Source organism: Anser brachyrhynchus, assembly GCF_964034855.1.
Source record: "Anser brachyrhynchus genome assembly, chromosome: 5".
Taxonomy (NCBI): Eukaryota; Metazoa; Chordata; class Aves; order Anseriformes; family Anatidae; genus Anser; species Anser brachyrhynchus.
The window spans coordinates 1,347,522-1,373,205 of NC_137699.1; the positions used below are offsets into that span (position 1 = coordinate 1,347,522).

The 25,684-nt window shown below is 34.1% G+C and overlaps 1 protein-coding gene across 6 annotated transcripts in view; it reads right to left on the minus strand.

Moving 5' to 3' along the window:
- Window positions 1-25,684, minus strand: part of USP47 (ubiquitin specific peptidase 47) — a 51,700-nt gene that overhangs the window by 15,347 nt on the left and 10,669 nt on the right. For 3 of the 6 annotated variants that reach the window (XM_080593248.1, XM_080593249.1, XM_080593252.1), the window contains 16 exons: window positions 23,491-23,550; window positions 20,243-20,446; window positions 19,284-19,397; window positions 18,036-18,174; window positions 15,843-15,939; window positions 15,027-15,172; window positions 14,123-14,202; window positions 13,159-13,308; window positions 9,090-9,185; window positions 8,842-8,994; window positions 7,971-8,138; window positions 5,452-5,583; window positions 4,222-4,298; window positions 3,885-3,940; window positions 1,312-1,424; window positions 321-425 (listed from right to left, as the gene is read on the minus strand). In XM_080593248.1, the coding sequence (XP_080449374.1) occupies window positions 321-425; window positions 1,312-1,424; window positions 3,885-3,940; window positions 4,222-4,298; window positions 5,452-5,583; window positions 7,971-8,138; window positions 8,842-8,994; window positions 9,090-9,185; window positions 13,159-13,308; window positions 14,123-14,202; window positions 15,027-15,172; window positions 15,843-15,939; window positions 18,036-18,174; window positions 19,284-19,397; window positions 20,243-20,446; window positions 23,491-23,550 (1,890 nt within the window). The remainder of the gene's footprint in view (window positions 1-320; window positions 426-1,311; window positions 1,425-3,884; window positions 3,941-4,221; window positions 4,299-5,451; window positions 5,584-7,970; window positions 8,139-8,841; window positions 8,995-9,089; window positions 9,186-13,158; window positions 13,309-14,122; window positions 14,203-15,026; window positions 15,173-15,842; window positions 15,940-18,035; window positions 18,175-19,283; window positions 19,398-20,242; window positions 20,447-23,490; window positions 23,551-25,684) is intronic. The other 3 variants (XM_080593250.1, XM_080593253.1, XM_080593251.1) reach the window with 1 other exon arrangement.

The window sequence follows — 25,684 nt, forward strand, 5'->3', positions numbered from 1 at the left end:
ATTAGCTATGGAGGAAGTTTCTTGAAATTTCTCTTATTACAAATCCAACGCAAAATAGTTAGGGCAATACAAATGAACAGAATTCTCTCAGCTTACTGAAGCTACGGAGAGTCTACCAGCAGCTCTTAATGTAATTTTACAATAAGGGTCATATTGCCTAACGCAAGTCAATAATTCCAACCCCTCTTCAAAAAGTAAAGACAAAACCCGAACCCACAAACACCCCCACAGCATTAAAAATTCAAAGACTGAAAATACAACAGCAGAAAATGTGTGTGAAAATATTACATCTAACAATTTTAATATTTTGTTATGCATACCTTGTAAGCTATTTCCACAGCTTCCTTCAGTGTCCTGTCCTTATGAACCTCTAATTTGTTCTCCATCATTATTTGTTTTGTAGGATGCATACAGAACAATTTAATCTACGAAACAAAATAGAGAAACTAGCTTTCAGCTGTAGGAGAGTTTCCTTTCAGCTGCAGATACAACTGCAGATAGGAAACATGAAAGGCACAGTAGATAGCACTACTGTATGTATGTGTGTGTATATATATATATATATGTGTGTTTTTATTTTTGGCTATATGTGTATATATAATATTTAATATACATAAAATATATTTATATAATATATATATTAAATATATTTAACATATATTTAAAGATACATATATGTATATATATCTACAAAAGTCTAACCTTTTGCAATCTGGGATATAATGTCAATGATCAGAATACCTTTAAACTGCAGACAGAGTACAAATTAAAAATTAAAACACTCCCTCCAAAACAAAATGCACACAGGGACAATGAGTGTTAAATTCCTTTACATAACACACTAAGTTATTTTACAGATGTAGAAAACCTAACAGTCAATTGATTCTTAGGAAGACCAGCTGACAGACATGCTTGTATGTCTTAAGTGTCCTGTTCTTATCTAATCTGTGGTCAAAAAATCTTTTCCCTCTTTCTGTCAAAGAATTAGTTTAAATCAGTTTATGAAAAATTTCACAACACAAAGGGTCACGATATGAAAAGATCTTCTAAGTACGAAACACTTTACATAAAGCACTACATACTTTTGGGAATTTGGAATTTTCATTTTGCTGAAATCAAGTGATCCCAGGCTAGAGTTTTTTTTTCTAGCAGGTCCCTCTACTCTGTATAAGCTTCCAGTAGGTGTACATTTCATTTTAACACACATATATTTAACACAAAAAAGTCCTTGCACTGTAGTTACAATTTATAATTTATAGTAGAAACAATACATAGAAATGTATCGTTACATTATTCAGCAGAAATTCTAACCTTGCAAGTGTTGCGCTCTATTTCCCGTTGCCTCTTTTCTTGTTCTTCCAATTCTCTCTCTTTCTGTACTAATTGTTTAATGTGGTCTGGATACTCATGTGCCTCAAGAAACTCTGTCACGAATAAAAAAAAAAAAAGGAAAAATTTCCACTGTAGGGTAACATCTTAGGAATTTTGGACATATTTAATTAACTTTATTGGCTTATTCCTTCTTCACCTAAACTTCCCACTCAACCGTGTCCTGTTCTCTTTTTCATGATTTAAATGGAACTGAAGTCAGCCCTTCCCCTTGGGGATTATAAGTCAGCGATAGCAGAAAATGTTATCGGCACAAGAAAATTAATATTCTAGTATCAGTAAGGGAAGTTCTACTGTTGTAAAGAAATACTCTAATAATAATGACTGCTCACAAGACTGCTTTTATAATAAAAGTCTGTTGTAGAAAGTGAAAGAACTTAAAACCAAAATATTATCTGTATTGTGATAAAATATAGCAGTTAAAACAGCTCAGTGTACTTCATGATAATTTGTTACATAAAAAAAGGACATGCAATACTTCACACTGAAAAAGAACCAGTTGTCTCACAATCCTGGTGTTATGCTTATCACAAGCAACTTAGCAAACAAGTTTTCAAAATTAAGAAAAGGGTGTATACAAGAAATCTGAAATAATGGATTTAGTTTTTTCATTTGCTTGTTAGGCAATTATCAATCTTAAAAATATATGGGAAAATCTATTTCCAAAGACAGCTCTTGACCCAAAGATTTTCTTTATTGGTATTTAAAAATAAATAAAAGTTATTTTATCTTTACACGACTTGAAGTCACTCGTGTTCAGAATAAATATTGTTTGAATCATTTAAACACTGAACCAATATTATTATTTTTCTTAATACTTACTACTTTATTAGTTGATACAGAGCTTTGTTTTAACAGTACCCTCCTTGTGCTAAATCCACTTAAAATTATATAAAGTATCTACTTCAGATACTGCTACTTTAAAACTAACTATATTTTTAGAAGGCAGCAAAATTGAGTTTAGGGGATAGTTAGCTTTTTTTCCCCTTCCTACTTCCTCAAAGAAAATATCATGGTTCAACTTTATGGAGAAAACAGTAAAAGATAAATATTCCTAACATGTCTCAAAGTACTCTGTCTTATGAAATAGATTTCTGCAAAAAATAGATGTGTTTTGTGTTTATTATGATGCTGGCATGAAATGACATATTTGCTCCAAGAGATTTAAAAATATACCGATACAGAAGCAGTTACAACTCTTGTTAGTTTTAGTTTTTCAATAGATTCAGCTTAAGCTTTGATTTTTAGTTTGTATTCAAAAAAAAAAAGTCATTAAAGCTAATTTAATTATCCTTGCACTTCTAAATTCTTTCCTTATTCTTGCTAGTAGTCACCCTCAGCATCGTGGTTCAATTCAAAATTTTATTAAAAAATGAATGGAAACAGAACCATTCATGTCCCCTTTAAAATATTTACAGCAGCAAGATAAGATAAACAAAATGCTATTTTCAAAGATATTTTTTACTCCCTCCTCCACTGGACATAAAATTTCACATATATATATATATATATATATATATATATATATATATATATGCACGAGTAGGTCATATGATCAATATGTCAAATGCTGGAATTCAACCTCAGCTCAAAACCAAAGCTCTATTATACCAAGCTTTCACTTACTACTGCAACATTTAGGTATGCTCAGATTTTAAATGAGAAACATGGATTTTTTAAGGAAAAATATTTTTTTAAAAGATCCACAAAAGACAAACAAATTCTGAAAGATTATGGTTATTAGTATTATGAGCAATCTAACCCTACAAAATTAATCTAACCCTATTAAAATCATTATCTTGAAATTAGGCCTCCAAAGAGATATTCCACTTTTGAAACCAAATTGAGTTCTCATTTTCTGTTGGGACATACTTGAAAGAATAAACAGCCTGCCCACTATTATATGGGGATAGTCATCCTCTAAACCTTGGTGTACTAAATTAGAGCATAAAAATAAGTGGCATAGTTTAAAAAAAGTGGCATAAAAAACAAGAAATCCCAAAATCTGTTTTTCACTGTGTAGTTTATAGTATTGTCCCTTGCCTCCTAACAAACAAAAAGTAAGGGCTGGTTATAAAATGTTAACCTGTCATTATTAAGTTCTCATTTAAAATTTATAAATTTAAAAAAAGTTCTCATTATTGACTCATTTAAAAGTCAGTATTTTTATTCTATTATCAAGCATGCACTAGTACATTTCAGTGTAGTTTGTGTCACCCAGCATATTTCTCTTTCAAATCCACAATATAGAAAATACTAAAAAAATAAAAAATCAGAAAGTTTACTTTGTGATGGCCTCCTAATGATCACAAGGGCTTACTATTAAAAGAGTAATGAAAAGCGGTAATAGAAGGCTCCCTATATGAAAGCTACTTTATCTTACCCTAAAAATACCGATACCACAACCCTCAAAAAAATTAGGGAGATACTATATTAATGAAAGTCCTATTCCTGAAGTAGAATCTTACTAGTTAAGAACTACAAAGCATACTTACTTGCATTTCTGGCTGGATCCTTCAGTCTATATATTAGCATGTATGCATTTGTGGAGCTAGTAAAGAAAAAAAAGTTACCTGAATTTATCAGATAGAAGGACAACATTCATTTCAAAAGCTGGTTTGCTCCCCCTGCCCACCCCATAAAGAACTATGTTGTACATATCTTAGTAACATGCTAAGCAAAAATGATTTTCAAAAATAAACACCATGCTATTTTAATGATCTTTTATTCCATCCACTTCTATTTTTCAGCTACCGTGTTAAGCACATGCATCTTGGCCAATCATTCGATTATGCTAAACACCAAAAAAGAATGCAATATTGCAGTACTAACCTGGCAAAAGCACTGGAATAATAGCCTCTGCTTCCAGAAGATCCACCATATGTTTTCTTAATATCTTCCTGAGTTATCTAACAGAAAATCAATTTATTATTTGAGAGACTTGCAATAATCAATATGCATTAGAAAAAATGTCATTACATATCAACCCAATATTAATTTTATTTTTTATTTTTTTTTTTTTAAGTATTTCAGATCTGCTTATTTGCTGAGTGAAAAAAATCCATTTCAAAGTGATCTGCCTCTTCATTTTACTATGAATTTAACAGATCTACAAATACACTTCTCTAAGCAAGGAAGTATTCTTAGCATATATATGAAAGCCAAATTCTAAATCCAACAGTCTGTGTGTGACTAAAGGCTTCTTTATAAATCATCCCTCCCTCAGCATCAACACTTTATGGCATGTCATGACAATTCACCATAAAGCCTGGTAAATTGGAGCCTATTTCTTACGAAGTTTCTCTTACAATAGAGGGAGAACTACACTTAAATTGTCATGGAAAGAATATCCTACATTACACTTACAGAGAAAACTAGGGAACACAGTGAAACTGAAGGAAATAAACAGGAGAGCATTCAAAGGTTGAAGACCAATTAACTGTTCCCCTTATATGGGCTAAATCAAGATCCAAATGACCTAGCGTCTCAACTGAACCAGGTAGACTCAGCTGTAATTCCATCCAGACACCTATTGTTACGTTCTGGTTTTACTGCATGATTTCTGACTGAAATAGATCATGCCTCAGACAAAAGGACTAAAATTAAACCTGACTTGCAACTATAGACCACATAGAAGGGGCTACACTGAAAACTGGTGTCATAGTGTAATTCACAGCTAGCAAATGACGTTGGCATGCTGATACATGTTGCTACCTGCAAGTGGAAACTGTTCTTTGACTTACACCACAATGCTAAAATTCAGGGGGGGTGTGGAAGAAGAGAACTGAAAAGACTCCAACCTCAAAAAGATAGGGGCTAAAATCTGTAACCAGCACTGACAGTAGATGGAAACAGAACTGAAAGGGCAGGGAGAGAAAATGACAAAGAAGTAAATACAACTAATAACCACCCCTCACTACAACATACAAAAAACAACACAAAGAAAATCTACAAATCATTTAAGCTAATGAAACAACTGTTAAACACAAGTGAAAAATCATATGAAAAATACAAGCTCATTGGTTCATTTATGGGTACTTAAGGTAGCGAAATTGTTCTTACCTTGCTAACGTGCTGATCATTAAAACTGTACCATTGGTCATCACTAAATGATTTTATACAGGCATAGTAATGGCCACCAGCAGCACTTCCAGAATGAACCATAACAGAAAAGAGCTCATACAGTAGAGAATTCTGAGGAGAAAAGAAAAAGTTTTGATAAAATATATTAAGAAAAGGTAACCAAATGATTTTACAAAAACAATTACATGAACCCAAGTATATAAATAGTTGTATATTAAAAAACTAATCTGTGTAACAGGTATACATTACTGCAATGTAAACTTAAAATTCAAGCTACAATATGCTCAATACTATACAGGAGTATATAATAATAGAAATGAAGAGAAATTTCCCCTTTGTATGGTGGAGAGCGACAAGAAAGACCAAGTAACTTAAGTCATGGAAGCATGTTTTTTTTTTTTTCCTGAGATACATGCCTTTTTTTCAAGAACCGGCTTAATGCATTAGTGTTATTTCTTTTCTGAACAAGCTCTGACTGTGAAGATACACAAGAACAGAAACATATACCAATTTATTTCATTTCCATACCCAGGAGGAAATAGCAGAATAACAACACGGTATGAACTTGCATTAAGCATTACTGAAAATAATCCTCAGGCTAAAAAACAAACCCTGAAAATGCATACTACACACGTTTAAAAAAAATCAGTAACACCAAAGAGGAACCATCAAAACAATTACCAATGCCTTTAAAAAAAAATCAGACTATTCCTAAACCATAGAACAGTAAGTTTTAGAGCAAGTACTCAGTTGAAGGATGAACATTTTCATTAGGATGGCAAGCAGACTCAGAACTATATTGGTTCATTCCAAATACATATGCATCTATTGTGTTTTTGTAATTCTTAGAATTTGTATGTTACTTCTTTACCATATCGCTTAAAAGTTTTTAGTATTCTCTAAAAATTATCCAAAATTAGCTTTCTCATGCTAGATAGGTATTAAGCATATCTCCACGCAGGAAGCAAAGTAATGACCAATTTGCCTGTAGCTACAAACTTTAGGCTTATTTACTATCATCTCTCTCTGCATTCTCCAGTACTTCTTTTTGCCCCTTAATGTATAATGCAAAACAGTAACAGCTTTCAGTATTCACTCTACATTAACTTCTCTCACAACACTCCGAACGTGCTGTCTAAAAACTGTTTTCATCAATGAAAGGATATGTATTAAGGACATACCACCATTGCTGTGTAGACATTCAAAAATGCTGAACAATACTGACTCAAATAGGTGTTACAAGAAATAAGTATTTTTAGATTACACAGAAGAAATACTTTAAATTATACTGCATCCATTAACATACCTTAACCCAAAAAGTTGGCAAGGTAACTGTTAAGCCTGTTTTGTCTTGACAAGCAGTTAAACTTACTGCTAGTTGGCCTAAGCTACTGTCAAAAGCAGGCCTTGACATTTGCATCAGATACATTACAATACTCTGTCCTTGTTCTAATCAAGCGACTATCAAGTAATTTTTTTTTTCAGCTAGTGGACAGTAGTCAGAACGCTGAAAAAACCCTCTCAAATGGTTTGAGGTACATGCAAAGAGGGACAGATGTACAGTTTAAAATGCAAGTCTTTCAGTATCAACGAAAATTAACAGTCATGGCCAATCAGCTTTCTAACAAGTCAGAATAAAAGCTATTGGCCAAATTTCCAATGTGTTCACTGAACGAGGGTACGTGAGGTATCCACTGTAGACATCAACATAAAACTTAAGATTCAAAGAATTTTCTACTGGCAAGAAAACTCAATTAAGTTTCTCTAAGATCTTCAGCAATTATGTCCCACAAAAAGATGACTGCTAACCTAGGCTGACTGGCAACCCGATTTCTTTATATTAACTATGGATGAGACTGTTTAACAGTTCCCTGGCCTCATCTGTATCATTTTGCCATCAGTTGCATGCTTTCCTTTGCCGTTGTGTCAATTTTTGAAATTTGAATAAAAATGCAGGCTTCTCTTGTGTTAAGTAACAATTATTTATAATTATTTACATTTGTGGTGGACTGACTCCTTTCAGCAACTAAGCAACCACCCAATCACACCCTCCTCTCCCTGAGTGAAATGTTGGAATTAACCAGAAGAGCAAAAGTGAGAGAACTTGTCAGTGAAGATGAAGAGAGTTTAGTAAGTGAAGGAAAAAAGAAATGATGCAAAGGCATTCACTCACCGTCACCAGGTCGTCAGAAGATCACCAGCTTTAACTTACTGAGGATGACATTACATGGCATGGAATACAGCTCAGAATATCATTCTTGTCAATTTGGGTCACCTGTCCCAGCTGTATGCCCCTCCCAGCCTCTTGTCCACCCCCAGCCATACTCATGGCATGGGAAGAGCAAGAAACCAAGTCTTGTCACTGTACAAGCACTGTTCAACAGGAGCTAAAACACTGGTGTTTTCAGCTTTAGTAACAAATACAAAATTTGGCATCATACAGGCTGCTGCGAACTTAACTCCACACCAACCAGACCCAGAACATTTTTTAAACATACCTTTTCACTGCCAACTTTAGAAATTCTTTCTGCTGCACTATTGCTTTCAAGGCATATTCCTTCATCAACTCCATCATCATTAGAAAAATCATTGCTCATCTGATCACTGTGACAACTGCCTTCATTTTCTGCTCCACTATCAGTGCAACTTTCAGTCTGAGGAGATTTCTTAAAAAAAAAAGACAAACACTACTGTTATACAACATTTAAAGTTACATGGAACAAGAAATGAAAACATTTGCAAAATGGCAAGCTTACACCAGATACTAGCCTATTCCATTTACAAAGTTGATTCAAATACTTGTAGGTCTAATATCAGATAATAAGTCCTATTATACCCTGTTGATCAGAACTGATTTGACCAGAAGTATTTTCATCCACAGTAAAAAGATGTCTTCCATTCCAACTCACTGGACAGGGTCAACATATTACAGTAAGAACAATTAGTGTTCTATTAATCATTAATGTTTTATGGACTAACTTCAGCATTCAAAGGTTCAAAACATTTTCATTATCACTTGTAAGCAAGACAGATTCAAACACAAATTTAAGCATGCTGCATGCTGGATTTGCAGGATGTGGAAAAGCCTAGCAACTTGTGCTTTTCAATTTCTCATGAAGATAAAAAAAATCAGAAATGACTTCTTTATGGGAAGCATGGAAATCCTGTATCAATTAGAGAACATGCTTCCTTTTCAAAAACAAGGAAAACCCATATATATATATTAAAACTTCAAATTAAAACACTCATGGCTAAAAGAAATTTTATGTAGATGAATGTTAAAATGGCTTTATTAGACTGACGGTTTGATTTCCTTAATAACGAGCTTCAATAAAGTTAAAGACTTTTCTCTGAAACTAAAAACTTTACCTCATCTTCGACATCAATGAAAATACTCATGTCTAACTCCTCAGGAAACGTCATACGATCATTGAGTTTAATTCTGTGCATAGTGGTGTAATCAAAGTCAAATCTCTTCAGCTGTAATGTCAACAGATATGGAAAATGCAAGAACCGCAGGCCCTAAACAAAGTAAAGACAATTATTATTTTACTACCACTGTCAGGATCAGTATTTAGCAAAAGTAATTTTCCACAAATGATCTGGACAGTGCTTACCTTCCTTGCATCACATTTCTTCTTACACCGCTCACAAAAATACTGATTGGGGCCATCAAGAATCTCAGGCTGAATGAAAGCATGCAGTGCTTCTTCCTAATAAGGAAAAGATGTCACCTGATTTTTAAAAAAATGTTTACTGTGTAGGTATAAATCAGAATGTAAGTATGGTGATATAAACAAAAATTATTTCAGTCACTGAAAACTACAAAACTTGAATGACAGATTTTGATACTTCCTTTAGACCCCTCAAAAACTGAATGAAGTATCATTACATGACATTATATTAGTGGTTTCACTGCTTACCACATATAGTAAGCTGTGCTTTAAAAAACATTATTGAAGCTCTTGAGAACTTAATTATTTTGGAGCTGTATAAATATCCATTTGTTTTTCGATCGTTTTATCAAGAACATAATAATCCTCAGGTTTACTGATTTATATCTCTTCCAATTTTCTCCTAAGTAATCTTTACACCAAAGTTAGTTTTGATTAGGATATTTCTTAATACAACTCCTATTCTAATGCATTTCACAATCTTCTATTCTTATTACTGATAGTTTTCTCAACAAAATCAGTGGTAGAACTTTTATGCTGTGCATTCTATCATAATGTACAGCCCCCCAAACTGTAAGACTACTTTTAGAGTAACTGTTACCTTCAAGAGGTAATTGTCAGGTAGTCTCAGAGCTACTGAAGATTTCTAACATTCCTAACATACACACTTCAAAATATACCATAGGGGATGAAGCATTAGATTAGTACGTTTTCATTTGATCTTTCAGTTTAATATTTTTTGTAGGTCACAGAATCAAGAGAACACAGGTTGCAAGGAACTTCTAGACTATCTCCAGTTCTTAATGTTCGAACACTTAGCACAGTAAGATGCCACAGCAAACAGTTCAAACTAATTATCGTTTGGCTAATGATAGGCCTTTAGGATATAGTTTTCTCCATAAAGAGGCATTATAATATAGTCAGTGGTTCCACAGGTATCTTACTGCAAGCATTTGTTTAAAACCTGTGAACAGGTGGAGTAGAATCTTTATGAAATGCTACACAATGAATGAATAACAATTAGGCAAAACTTATTGGAAAAAACTATAAACAAATTTCCATCTCAGATTTTCAGAGTTCATCTAGTTTTTCCATGTCCAAAGTATACACACAACTAAAAATACAAGACCTTGTTACCAACCTAAGTTAGATTTCTAAGACATATTTCCTTTTTTTAGTCATCTATTTTCAAATTACCCTTAATAGTTTTAGTTTGGCAATGACACTACACTGAAAGCAAGTTCATGCAGTTCTCATTGTAATTCTACTTGCATCCATTCTTACACCCTCAGTGGAAAAGCTAACAAAAGATGAACACTAACAACACTTAAAACAGATGTATTTGCCATACCTCCAGACTACTGGTATTAACACTAGTTGTCTAGTGTTATAAAGCATTTCCGCTGCTTTCTAGTATCAATTTCAGCATGCCAGCTAGTTTCTCAATGCAACCACTCCTCTCAGCTGTTATCTGTCAATACTTTTATGGCTTAGAGTTAAAAAAAAAATAATGAGCTTCTGTCTAATGCTTTTAAATTCAGGCATACCAGTAACGACAAAATCAATATGTGAATTGCTGCTCCTGTTTACCCACATATAATTAGAAGCTATATATTATGTCTGTATCTCTACTGATCTCCAAGAGACCACTTAAGGTTTTTTAAACCACGTCCTCTAACTCTGCAGTTACTGAAAAAAAATATTAAATCTTGAGATACATACTGACAAAATCTCAGTGCCTGAATGAAGTTATAGCTAAGCAGTTTTATTATATGACACGAACTTGGGGAATAAAGAAACAAAAAATCAAAATGCAAACCTTAAGAACATACTGAGTATTTTTAGAATTGCTCCATATTAGGAAATATAACATAACATCATCCTTCCAAGAAGTTCTTCAGTGCTGCCATTTACGAAGTAATACATGTATATTTATAGATAAATGCGACATTTCAGGTAGTACACAATGTCGAACAGTGGGATAATACACTTTACGTGGCATTCTACAGATTAACCTTAAATTCATATATCCATTCTCTCATAAGAAAGTAATGGAAAATCACTTACCTCTAACTAGAGTTCTTTGAAGGTAGTATCCTCCTTAGATCCCCTATCTTGGGTTGTGTCGCCTGCTGCAAGTTCCCTCAGGAGCTGACTAGCAAGGTCTAAAAAGTTTTATATTCCCTTCTATAAGCCCTATTAGCGCATGTGTGAAGTTTTTGATCTCTCACATATACCCTTTTACCTACACCTACTAAATCACCATCTATGGATCAATGGAGGATACTACCTTCAGAGAATTCCATTTAGAAACAGGCGATTTTTCCCTTCTCCAAAAGCAAGTATCCTCCATATCTCCCCACTGCTGAAGACTACAAAACTAAAAATTATATCTGCTATAAATAAGACAAATGCAGGGAGTAGAATCAACTGAATATAATCAAAGTAGGAATTAAAAAAAAAAAGCTCAAAAATTGAAGCATCAGTACAAATTGCAACCGTGTAACTCCGTAACAAGTCTTAGAAGTATTTTCCTCACCGTAGAGTAAACCCAGTAATTGCTGATTTACAGGAGAAATATCAAATGCTACCGAAAGTAATCCGTATTTAAATTCTTGATTGTTCAAGTTTCCTTCATTTTTACAAATATACAAAGAACTTTTTTACGGCATTCTGCTATAGACTTCTTCCGTAGTGAAGAAAATTTCAAGCTGAGACATGTAAAATGTATTGTTAAATGCAGAATGCACTTATAAAGCAAGGTTTTCATTATTTTCTTTAATAGATCAGAAAAACCTCCACTGAATAAAAATTACAATAAAAATCTTGTTTTGGGAAATATTTGTAGAAATGTGTTAAAATGTGAAAAGGGAAGCAATCTATACAAAAGGTCACAATCACTGGAATTGCAGCTCAAAACACAGCTTCGAATAGCTGGATATTTCTGGGTATGAAAAAATTTACTGCAGTCCTAAAAAGAATTCAAAAGATTTCACTAACTTGAATTCTTTTGTGAAATAAATGTCCTTCATATCTTTACTGCTACTCAAGATTAGTATTTAAAGCACTAAGTATCTTGAACCTACATTGCAGTTTAACCTAATTCTGATAATTCTTTTCTTAACAGAACACTGTTAAGAACTACAGACTTGTGCTTAAAAAAATGCCAACATGCTAAAAACAAAAGGCAAAAATACTTTGTCTATAATAAATAACCTTGGTAAGCCAATTATACAACAAGTGATTGTTTAAAACAACCTTTACCCAAAGGCTTCAATTCATTCTTACTCTTTCTCACAACTCCACCAATATTACAGATATTTTAAGCCACAACAGTGGAATTTCAGTTTGCAATGAGGTCTTTTCAGGGGCTAGGAAAAAATAAAAAGCTTTCTCAGATTTACTAGTATATATGCTTGCCAACATCAGTAATGCTGATGCGATCAAGCAAAAGCGATCAAGAATACCAATATACAATAGGATTTATTTTTCATTATTAAATTGCTTGCTAAAAGCATATGGTATTTCAGATGTGAACTTTAAAAAGCACAGCAACAACGGTGCAAGTAAACTAAAAAAATTTTAAGTCAATCTTCTGTTCCTCCACTAAGATTTTCAACAATGCTATTAAAATTTAGCAGATTTCTCAATAAAGAGAACAACCCAAAGAAAACTTAGAGATCTCAAAAATATCTCGGGCCAATGATGAAAATTTTATCTGGAAGAAAATAATTGATTACTGAAGCCCTAAGGCAATAAAGTTGCATTTCCCCTCCCCTTATACATGCACCAGTAGGACTCATTGAAGGGTAAAAGAAAAAACAAAACAAAAAATAAACCAAAAAGCCAAAAAAAATCTTCTAGAACTTGCTAGCTGGTTCACTGCACAAAGACGAACACCCCAAGATGGAGTATCTAGGATGATACTTACCATGTAACAAATTATACCACTGTCGCATTATGTATTCTATGTGTGTATGGATGCACTATTAGTCAGCATAATAGTACACACCACGCTAGCAAATGCCTGGTTGGAGCCATACGGGCGGATGACCAAAGGAATATCCAAGTAAGTGTCAATTCTCCAGCCTTCGTAGCCACATTCTAGACACCTTACATAGTCTTTCAGTTTGCCTTGATACAGCTGATTTATAAGATCGGCCTGAAACAGACAAATATTTAACAGTGCTTTAAACAAATGTAAAACAATGTTTCTTTAGCTTTAAAATAATAATTAAAAAAAATCTTGTAAGTCTTAACTGCATAGCTATGAAGTTAGAATCGTCACTTCCTAGCAGGACATCCATCTCTTGATTCTCTCCCCTATTCCCCTACTCCACCATTGCAGAAAATGTGTAAAAACAGCTTCTCAAAGCATGTTACATTAAGCTTCAAGGTATATTTTATGGACACATCTTAAGAATGACTAAAAAAACTACCAAAATTAAGTCTGTTTTTTAAAAAAGCAGGCCTGATCTTGCAGACATTTTTAACACTGATATTGCAATCTTTCCCTGCATCTCTGGAGGGAGGTGAAGAAAGATAGAAGAGAGATTTGCCAATCTACAAATATGAAAGTTGGCCATATAACAACTTAGCTACTTATCAGAATGTAGAATGTATTATGAATATACTGTCTTCTGTGTTAGAAGAGTGGGCTTGAGCTGCAAGAGCCCACAAATATAGCTAAAAAATACTGATAGCAAGGAAGTTATCACAAATGGGGCTACATAAGCACTTTCAGTGCTTCAAATAAAGAATATCCAGAGTTCAGAATATTCCACTTTTAATTGAAGATGAAAATAGAAGTAACATTCAAAAATGTTTTAGTAGCATAGGTATTATGCAAACAAGAAAATTGGCAACTACTAAGTACAAGATTATTGGCAGTCTACAGATTTTAGAGCTCACATTTTTCACAATCATCCTTAAAAAAACACACCACTGAATGAGTGGAAAAGTTTTGATACAATTACCTGTTCTGTTTGCTTCCATTTCTGCTCCAAAGCATCAAACATGACTCTACAAAGCTCCTGTACATCATGTTGCTGCCATGCTGTTAGAAATTGAAATTTATTTTAAATCAAGAGAAGTTATTTACCCAATACTAACTGTAGTCTGAGAATGCTTCCTAAAGCTATCAGTTTGTTTTTAAGTCTCTTCCAAGGTGTTTACAACGTTAATCACTATTGGGACAGCATTCAATTCCACAAGCAGTTAGCTTTCAAATTAAATTGGAAAAAAATAGGCAACCAACTTGCTCTGTGTGTATAAACAAGAATTCTGTATGTAACAATAAATAAGTATATGGAAGTGCTAACATACACCACTCTAAATTATAAAATAAAATGGTTCTGACTTATTTCATAGTGATTCTCCAGAATTCAATGAGGTGTTTTCCCCATACTCCCCATTAAGTGTAAGAACACTGGTTGTGTAATTACTCCATGGAAAAATTAACAGGTTATGGAGAAAAATTATACTATGTGCAAAAGAGTTTGATTTCATGGAATTCTCAATATTATTTTCTAGTTCACTGGAATGCATGCATTTGACACTCATGATTCAAAACAGATGCAAGTTTCTCCTGAAGAGATACCTTTTTTTTTTTTTAAAGAAACAGTTAACATTTACAACTGCAATGACAGCTTAGTTACGAAACTAAGGTATTTTACTTTAACGGCTTAAACCCCTCAGATATTTATTTAAAAACAAAACAAATCACAACCAAGCAACAACTTAGGCCATTTTGCTTCCATCTGAAGTGGATTCTAATAACCATTTTTAATTATTTAGATATTTTTCCCCATCAACAGCACGTTAGGCCCCTAAGAGGCAATTACTGAAGTAAATCACACAAGCTTAATAGCTGCATGTTACCTTCACTGCTATCCCATCCAAAACTCCGTGTAACATCTGTTGTTTCAATTGCTCTTTTTTTGCTGGTCTGCAGTAAAACAAACAGCCTTTGAAGCTGGTATGGGATACTTGTCACGGGATCCTCTTCAGATTCTTCAAATTCCCATCTATTTGCAACATTAGATATTTAACAATTAACAATGACTTGAAAATATTACTCAAAAAGACATTTAAATCAGCGCTTACTGCATTTCAAGAGGTCTGCCAGATTAGATGTCAACTGAAGCTCTGTTATTGGGAGAAAGTCAAAATAATTCTCCTTAAACAAAATTGCTTTCCATTTCTTCAGTGAATGACAATGCTATTCATTAAATGTACAAACGTAAAACGAACAAGTAAAATACTTTTGAAGCCATTCACTGCACAAATACAGACATGAACTCCAATTAGTATCACACTCCTTTTGAAGTTGGATCTTTTCAAGATGTGGAGAATTCTTTAAAAAGCTTGTCTATGCCACACCAATAATATTCTAGTATTTCAGCAAAATCTGATGGTGTTAAGCAGGTAACATACACTAGCCTATCCAGTTTGATATCAAGTATTAAAAGAAATCTTCTTCCTTTCCCCTCAGGATAACTTCTCTACTCACTTTCCTGCATTCTTGCATGTTATCCAAACCATTCTATCCACTTTGGAATCAAGGTTTGCTATTAACATTCAGATGCATTTCAATATTCAAAAGAGAAGACGTTTAAAAGGTTTTTCTACCACAATTTATCAGGACAGATAGCATATACTATGATACTAAGATCTATTTTGATCATGTATACTCACTTATATAACGCATTTCTAAATTCAGGAGTCATGAAAAGCGTTTGTAAAAGGCTGTTCAAGTAGCAAGTCATTGCTTGATTTACTAGACCCACATAGCCTATAAATACAAAAAGAATGATATGGAAATAATGTAAAAAGATGCCACATCACATAAAATATATTGACAATAAAACAATTGTGATTATGTTTACTCAAGAACTACATCCAGCTGATGTCATTTGTACTACACAAATTGAGGCAATATTACAATTGCTTACTTCAGTAAGCATTAAAAACACAGTTTACCCAACAGAGATATTTTCTCTGAATTACACAAAGCTACTTAAATCATCACGAATCACATTTCACAATAATAAACAATATTTAATGTTGACTTCTCCACCAATGGAGACATAGATAACACTAAATAGTTTTAATAGTTAATTTAAGTATTTTACAGAAGTCTAGAATTTGTTAATAAAAATTTTGTAAAGTAGCTTGCTTATTGCCTAGCTGTCAACTACAAAATATCCTAGTTATAATGTAATTACAATTTGTATCAGTATTGGTTTGTATTAAAGCCTAAGAGCTATAAACCGAACATCTTGAGTGCCAATGCACATACATCTTTTTAAATCTTCAACAGTAACTAGAAAAGCTACTAAAAATTAGTGGCTTTTGTTAGCTGAAAAGGGAGATATCTGTATTAACCTTACTGTCATTTCAAGACTTTCTCCAAAGTATATAACATTAATAACAGCTGATAAGCAAGCAACATATACTGAAGCATCATGTAATAAATACACTTATTCATACACTGAAGCTCTTAGTATTAAATACATCTCAGTTTCATATTAGTAATGAAAAGGCAGCTACTCCATGCAAAACAGAATTTTTCTGAAGAGGCTAACTTTGGAAGCGTATATTTTATTTATTACTCTGTACACAACTCATCTTCTTAGTTTTGTCACACACAAAAAGTTATGTGGCAGATAAACATTCCTATCTCAAAAAAATCTTGAGCAAGAATGAACTGGTGTAATATGTCAGCTTTGTATCTGCTCAAAAAAACTTAGTACCAGGAATTAGTCTTATTACTGAGCTACAACTTTATGGACACATAATAGCATATACGAAAATAAAAAGCAAATGCTAATGCATGCTGCAGGACTTGGATCAACAGCTCAGCAAATGGAATAAGAACACCTGCCTTGAACAGGAGGGTTGGACCAGGTGACCTCCAGAGGTCCCTTCCAACCTCACTATTCTAGTGCTTCCCCAGAAAAAAATTACGAGCTGAGTGCTTGTAGAGAAGACGGGTAAGAACATGAAGTAAGAATCTAGAATAGTATGAAAATTGACAGGGGCGTTTCCAAACATTTCATGCGTGTTATGTTACAAGAATTTAGCATATCTGTCAATCTTCATACACAACTAGGGAGTGCGTATCTTGATAGCAAAACAGAGCTATGACCATGAAAAATATGAGATTCCAGCAGCTTCTTTTACTCCCCCTTCTGGCAACCACTTAAACTGTGCAACATTTCCTTTGAGCCAACAGACAGGGAAGGGCTGCAACACACAGACCATGGGAGGTGGCAGCAGCTGCTGGCTGGCTGGGCAGAGGCTGCGTTGTCCTCCCCTCTCTGCACAGCTAAGAGGGATCTCCCCTGGCACTGAGCTGCGCTCCCCTTTCCAGAGGGAGTCTCTGCTCACTGGTGAGGTGCCAGGCAGTGGACAGAAGAATCTCTTGGTAATCACAGTGGTAGCAGGGAAACCAGAACTGAGGGGCTGCAGGAGAAAGATTATAGCTAACACCTGGAGTGCAAAGATTTGGGAACAGCCCCTCTTACAAAATAGCATCAAGTACTCATTAAGCTGCAACTGAAAACACAGCTTGGGATGAGTACTTTTTGGTAATACAGTCACAACTTCTCAGCCACGGACACAGCAGTGGATTAATACAGAAACGGAGGGTCCCTGACAGTATGAATTGCACTCGCAATAGATATGGATGAGACAGAGCTTTTCTGCTTCCATAATGTAAGGATGTCATAGAAAATGTGATGGAAAATGCATCAGCATGGTGGTTCCCCCTCCCCTCCCCCCCCAATAAATTGGGGTTTCTTTTGAAAATCCTGAAGATGCTGCTATTTCAAAGTATACTAAAATAATAACAAATTAATAATGCCTTTACAAGAGAGAACATTATACCTGTGTCTGATTTGCTCAGGACTGAAGAATATGAATAGCTTTGACTGACATAATCACTGGTACAGCCAACAGAGCCTTCTCTTGGAAGTGGGCCTATAAATCTGTCTTGCACACAGTCATCTGTTGTACCTGATTCCTCCTAAAACATAAATGCAATTATTTTATGCAAAAATTAAACTTTTTTTTTAACTGAAGTACCTAGAAATTTTATTTCTCTCACAGCTAAGAAATCAATTTAATATACCATACATTTTTTACTTTTAACACAGCAGATTTACAGTTGTTTGTGTAACATTCAGTTCTGCCCTCCAAATTCCCAGCTCCTTCAGAAAGCATTGTTTGTGCTAGTGGAAGGAAATACCCTTTACAATACTGTATAATCAAATAAAGTATTCTAATGCATACAACAAGCAAGCTTGCAATTTATCATCTCCTATGTCTCAAGTTTATGATACTAAAATGCAAAATAGAATTTTTGTTCCTTTTTTTTTGGTATGAAAACTACAATTCAGTACTCCTTCAAAATCATCCTCAAATTCTGACCTTGGGTTTTATTTTATTTTTTTTTCTTTTCCAGATGATGAAGTCCATAAAAGGCTAAGTAGGCCTTATGCTGACATAAGAGCTGAGTAATAAACCTCCATATATCACCGGTCTACCTGATCCCCAATTTAAATAAACTGTACCTATGTTTATCTTTTACTACATCACATATTCGAGGAACAGCAATTTTCCAATATTTTGTTACAGCAGACAATTGCTTGCAGAAACACTGATCACTTTTTTATTTTTAAATAAGGTAAAATTGGAAGCAGATAATTCTGCTGTTGATACAGCACTACCTTTTCTGAAAATTCCATGAGTGGCCTAACATTGCTTTCAAACAATCACAGGAAAAGGAACAAGTATAATTAAACCTGTATTATTAAGACTTATCTGTAAACATGTCAGATTAATTATATAATCTTACAAAATTATCCATAGCAAAGCATTACATAAATACTTGACAAGTATGAATAAAAAGTAACAATAAATCATTACTAGTGGAATTGGTCTTAATTCAGGATAAACCTAGAAGCACAACATAGCAATCTAAAAGCCTGTTGAGGTTCCTGAGGTAATAGCTTATCAAATTGGGCTATATGTTTCATATTTCATTTTCTGACATTATGACAAGAGCAATACACATAGCATACATCTATCGTCCCAGCACTATAGCTTATGTAGCTGAGTGAAGATTTTACATACCGATGTTATATGAGGTTGCTCACCATCTTTGTCTGTCAAATGTAGAAAATTCTTCTTCCCTGGCTCAAAACCAGCATCAAGAATAGTTTTGTCACTGTTCTGATCTATCGGAGTCTGTTAAAAAAAAATAAAGCGCTTTATTTTTTTAAACAGATTTATATGCAATTAACAGATTCTGTCCAAGTACATTGCTTGAAGTAGCTTCTGGCACACTAAGACAAGATGAAACAAAACATACTCATTAACACTGGAAGAACTTGGGGGCAGTTTAAAAGACAGTTTAAACTAAGTATTATAGTACAGTTTAATACTCAGAAAATGGACAATCTATTCAGGAGCCAAGACATTGGCCTGCAAAATTCCTGCAGAACAGTAAATCCTACAAAGCCTACATGCACTTTGTTTTAAAAAATTAAGTTCAGCAAGCACACGCATGTCTTGAAATAAGCTATTTCTTAAAAAAAATCTTCTAAAGTCTTCTAAATGCATCTCTGAGAATCATATTAACCAAAAACAACACTGATTTACAATAAAGCACAGAAAGTCTTTTTTTGGTACAATACATTCAGACAGGTATAAGAAACACGGAAAGTTTCTCAAGACCACAGGAAACTGAGAAAGGGGGTTAATTATCATAGGAACTATTACTGAAAATACATACTGAAAATGAAAACTAGCATTAAATCTGAAGGATATTAAGCTTTGTTTACTGATTAAGTATGTGTATCAATTAAAAGCACATTTTGAGATTAAAATGTAGATACAGAACAGTAACGTTTAGCCAAATCAAAATAGCAGTGTCAGCCTGCTCTGGTGCACATACTGCAAGTTTTTGTTAGGATTAATGAAAAAAATTTAACTATGAAATACGCACTAGGCAATATGGCTAACATTTTTTCTGTAACGTGAAGCCTCAAATGTTTGTTATTAACAGGAAATAAAAAGCACTTTTGCCATACCGTATCAGTTACATTATCTCCATTTCCCCACACTAAATCAAAGGTTCCATTCACATAGCCCACTTTTGAAGCCACATCTTCAAACAGCTTTTTAAGCAGAGTGGAAGCTGGAAGGTTCAAAGTAACACGTTCATTCACTGTCTTTGAATTTGTGGTATCTTGTATTATACACAGCACTCTGGGCTCCTCAGCAGCACTTTCCACCTAAAATGACAGCAGGCAACAATTCATTGAGTAAAGCTAACAACAATTCAGATCTTAAATGAAAAATCAAAACAAGATTTCACCAATAAAATGTATTATATTTTATGACCTAAGGATCCTAGAGGACTTAGTTCTCTTATGTCTGCTTTCATAAATAAAGAACCCTTAACTTTTGGAAAACCTATGTCAAAATATGCTTCATTTTCACAGAACAAGAAAGAATCTGGATGGGTGGATCAATACATGGTGAAATAAACTGCTCAAGTTCAACACACAATTTTAGCCTTTAAGCAGACAGAAGATTGTCGAATCAGGAAGAGACTTTCAAATCATCACTTCAAGCTCCTTTAGCTTTGACATGGTCCTAAATGCTGTTGAGATAGAAATATACCTTTTATCATTTCTCGAAATGCAAATCATATGTCCAAGCTTCCAAATAATCTTGGAAGCTATCCATTAAAACAAAAAGTTTCTTCGTCAAGCCACCATCAATTTTCTTTTACCACATCCACTGCTGGGTGAGTCGCAGAAGAAATTCTTCTGCTTAAACACAGTAAGAAAATTAACATTGAGCAATGGCAACTAGGTAGTTCTCAAAGCACAGCAAAGTAAAAAAATCTAAACCAGCAACTTCAATATATTTGAACTCAGAAAAGTAATCTTGAGTGAAGAATGCAATGGAATAGAGGTAAAATTTTATAAGCCAAGAAAATAGCATTTTCCTAACACTTTCCATCACTGAAAAAAAAAACAGGAAGTCAAAGATCTGATGAAATACAATCAATCATCTCAGTTATCTAAAGGACTTGCACTTCTAAAACAGGGAATAACTAATATTTAGGTACAGGTCACACAAGAAAGCATGAGGTCAGTAAAAGGAAGAATTGGTCCCCAAGGAGTCAGCCTTTTCAACTTGTGACACAGAAAGTATTAGTAATGCATGTCAGACCACCCAAATCTCACTTCATGGCTAAATAGCACACCATCAAGACAAGAAAGGCAAACAGATACATGCAGCACTATCGCCACTTTCAGTGGATAAAACATTAATATACAGCAAGAACTGTGTTCATGCTAAAACCATCAGCCATGTCAAACATCTAGAGAATAAACCACTACAAAGAGCTAAACAACTTTAATGTTCCTTATATTTCTACATAATCAAACTCAACACAGATGACCAAAGTGGTACAGTCCCTTATGAAAGGTCTTAAATACCGAACCTCTTAATTTAAGAGGAACAAGCATTTTAGCTGATCCCTCTGTTCTCCACAATTTCAAGATCAGCCAACAGTCTTCATGCAACTCAAAAATGAAACATTAGGTAATGGCAGCATCTATTCCTAGCACCAGGAGGAAAAAGTTGATAGAGACAGGAAAATACAGCCACTTCTTCCCTATCCTAATCCAGATTGTGTTAGCTTGCTTTAGACTGATTTTTCTTAATTTAAAGCCCAACTTCCCTTAAGAATTTAAAGTACAATAAGTTTATCAAGGATACTGAAGATTTCAACACAGAACATTAGCTGCATGCTTAAAAATATGCAATGTACCACTTCCAGCAAATCTGCAACTTGTCAGCTTCATACATAACCTTGACTGCAGAATGCAAGGTTTATGAACTACTTTCCAAGAAGACATACAAAACTACCCCTGAAACATTAGCTACACATTAAGGAAACATAGTTCAAGAGTAAAAGCAGCTTTGATACATGTAGACTAAAGTTAAACTTCACTAGTGATTACTCCTCAGAATGTGTTCTTTCCTTTATGTTTTCCAGCACAGAGCACCCCCCCCCTTTTTTTGATCAAACAATAGGCATACAATTTGAATCTTTCACGGTATGGTTATGAAAGAGAAATTTATGGCCCAGTTCAGTAGTCCGCTTTCCTGATTCTTCTGGAGAAGATCATCAGGAGCAAAAAACCAATAAACTCATAAAAGCACCTCCCATTCCAGCCTACAGACCTTGGCTTGCTCTGGGTCCAACAGGGCAGAGCTTAGAGGCATCTGGTACTACTCATACAGCTCCATCTAGAAAAAAATATGTTAACTCTAGTTTTAATAGCTCACCACATTAATTATGTACTGACCCTACATGAGTACAGCAGGAATAGATGTTCTCCATTTGAGATTCAATTTCTTTTTGTTCTGCCTTCTCATAACCAACACCACCATTCCCCTTCCCTCTGCAGAAGATACCTATATTCATAGGTATCATTCATATATTCATTCAAATCCTCCTACTCAAGCTTTCTCCACTGCTTTTGATAATAAATCAGCTCTGACTCATACAGAAAATAATTACACTCATAGTATCTGACGGATGGAAAACTCCATAAAGGAAATAAATTATAGAAGATTACAGAAGATTTGCTGGTTGGGTTGCTGGATGTTCCACGCCAGACAAATCCTCTCTTCCTCATTCAGACATAATTCTGACAGACTGAACTGGTTTAACTCAGGGATAGCATAGCAAAAGATATTAAGCCATCATTTGAGTTTTCACTGTTTCAGGCTCACAGTAAATAGGTGAAGCAAAGACAACCTCAGTGCAACTCTGTTCATATCTAACTTTGACATACACCATCTGAACTATCAGACTACGCAAACATCTTATTTGGGGCTTCTTAACAATAAAAATACTGTAAAAGGCAATACTGGCCAGTGATCAACCTCTGAACTACTCTGCCAGACCATTATCAAATCAATTCCACAGGGTAAACAAGAAACCCGATTTTTATCGCTACATAATTTGGTATCCAATAACAGCTACACAATCATATTTTTTTGATAAAAAACTAGCAGGCTACAGAAACACAATGTAAAAGCATATGAACATAACAGCAGAAGCTTCAAACTGAGTAAGACTGCATTTAATATGTACATAATCTTGGTATTCAAGAACATGCACAAGAATTCAACAGCTCATGCTCCGGCTTAGAATGTTCATTTCTCAGCTCATGCTTAGAAATAAGTGCTACAGCATCATGCTGTTACTATATATCTTAGTTATTTAATAAAGTTGATTTCATCTGTCTACCTGTGAAAACTTCTTCTTCATTTCAGCAAAGATACTCTGTCTGCAACTCCAAAACATATCCTACAGTATATAAAAACAAAATTAACAAGTCATAATTCTTTAAAATAGTAACTGTTTTTTTTTTTTCCATGAAATCAGTTTTATAGTGTAAGTAAAAGAATTACTAAATTCCAAACCACCACTTGCAGAGTAACTTGAAAAGGAACACCCTCCAACCATTTTAACAACAGAACAAGTTCTCTATTAACATGTTAACATTTAAATCATTACCGAGTCATCACAAAATGTTAGTAAGTTGGGATGTAACCACAGACTACATTTCATAAAGTAAAAAAAGCAAGTGTAAAAAAACAATTCAGGAAGTAAATTCATACTATAAATTCCTTTGTTATATTAAAAAGGCCCTCCAGAGGTAAACATTTTACCTGAAATGGCTCTAGTGCAAGATTAGCATATAATCCTGTAATTCAGTTTGGTATTGCATTTATAAATTACAAAGGTAGCCAGTTCCATATGAAGCTGTTCCTTCATGGCTCAATTATTTTCTCTAGGAAAGTTTGTATTAGTATGAACCCATTTTGAAGCATTCAACTGGAGATAATAAAGGGGTGAAATTACTGACTTCCCTTATTCCTGAAGCTCTTAAAGAAGAGTTTTCCGTAGTATCTATCACACCACCAAAATGCACCAATAAGCATTATAATCTGTTTTCCAACTACAGACATCAAATTAATTAATCTGAAGCACTGATTTTTTTATTTTTCCATAAAAGAAGAGAAAATGAAGAAATTTGTAAGTATGCATGACAGTAGCTTAGTAACTTAAGTTGCAGACCCTCCACTGCATAAACAGAAAAGCAAATGGCTACTTAAGGCTGCAGTTTGAGAAACCATTCTATGATTATTTTACCACAGAATTCTTCTCAAGTTAGTCTTTTGGTCAAATGGTTGGGATATTCAAAGTATGTTCTATATTATATTAAAAAATTGCAATTTCAAATGTTAACCTTCTAAAATATTAAAACACTGATACTTTCATCCCAAGTCGCTCCATCTCCCACACGCTCCCATTTGTATAGAGGAGACGAGGTTCTGAAACCTACACGTAGGAATTTTCCGACCACGTTTTACGCCAGTCTTGGAAAACAGCTTTTATAATACTAACATGTAAACAACAAACAGGTTGGATATTTGCAGACATTCCAGAGAGCTGTTCTACATAAGCATTTTCCTCATGTACCTTACAAAAAAACATATCAAATTGGTGATCTATATGGATATATGTTGATGCAATATTGACATGCAAAAGCACAGTGGTCTTAACACTGCTTTTAGATGTGGCTTGCCATTTTTCAGCTTTGAACCACTAAGTTCATTAAAATTCCACAGCAGGCATTTTACTAGCCTTATGTGAACCAAGTGCGAGAAACATTTTGTTTTCAAACGATGGAAGACTCTCCCAAGGTTTTAACTCCTGTTCCAGTTTTTATAAAATTTTCAGAGATTGAAACTTAAAGCTAAGCTCAAACTTCATGTACACTACTTGAAGTTTTTGAATTCCATTATTGCAAACGGAGAAGAAAAAACAACAGCATGAATCAGTAAGCAAAAATTACAAATTTCAAGTCAAGAGTTTAAATAACAGATGTGCAAAGTTTGGCTGCCAAGCAAAGTTAATGGCCTATTGTGACTTAAAATGATCACTAGTTTCTAATGTCCGCGCTCAATAAATAATTCTCACAAATCATGTTACAGAGGGAACACAAAGAGATCAGTAGCAAGTAGCAATGGCAAACATGTTCACATTCACAAAATGACTTGGATGATTAAGCCTAAAGCAGCAATTCTCAAACATCATGTAGCATCAGCAACTTAAGACCATACAAAATGCATACAAGTGACTATTGTCCATCATATTACTGCTAGACAAATTTTGGAGTGTGCATTCCAAGTCTGTGTAACTGACTGGGTGCAAGCTTCCAGCAATTAAAAATATAGTTAAATTTGGTAGCTTAAGTCACAAAAAAGTAGTCTGATTTTACCTCTGAAGTATCACTACGTAGAAACATGTGGACACTACAGTTCAACTGACCAGAAGTTTCAACTTTTTCAGTGATAACAAATTATTGCAGATCTGCCCCTTGAAAAACCACAACTATATTCCAGCAGTTTGTTCACCTGCTCCAAGAGGTCCA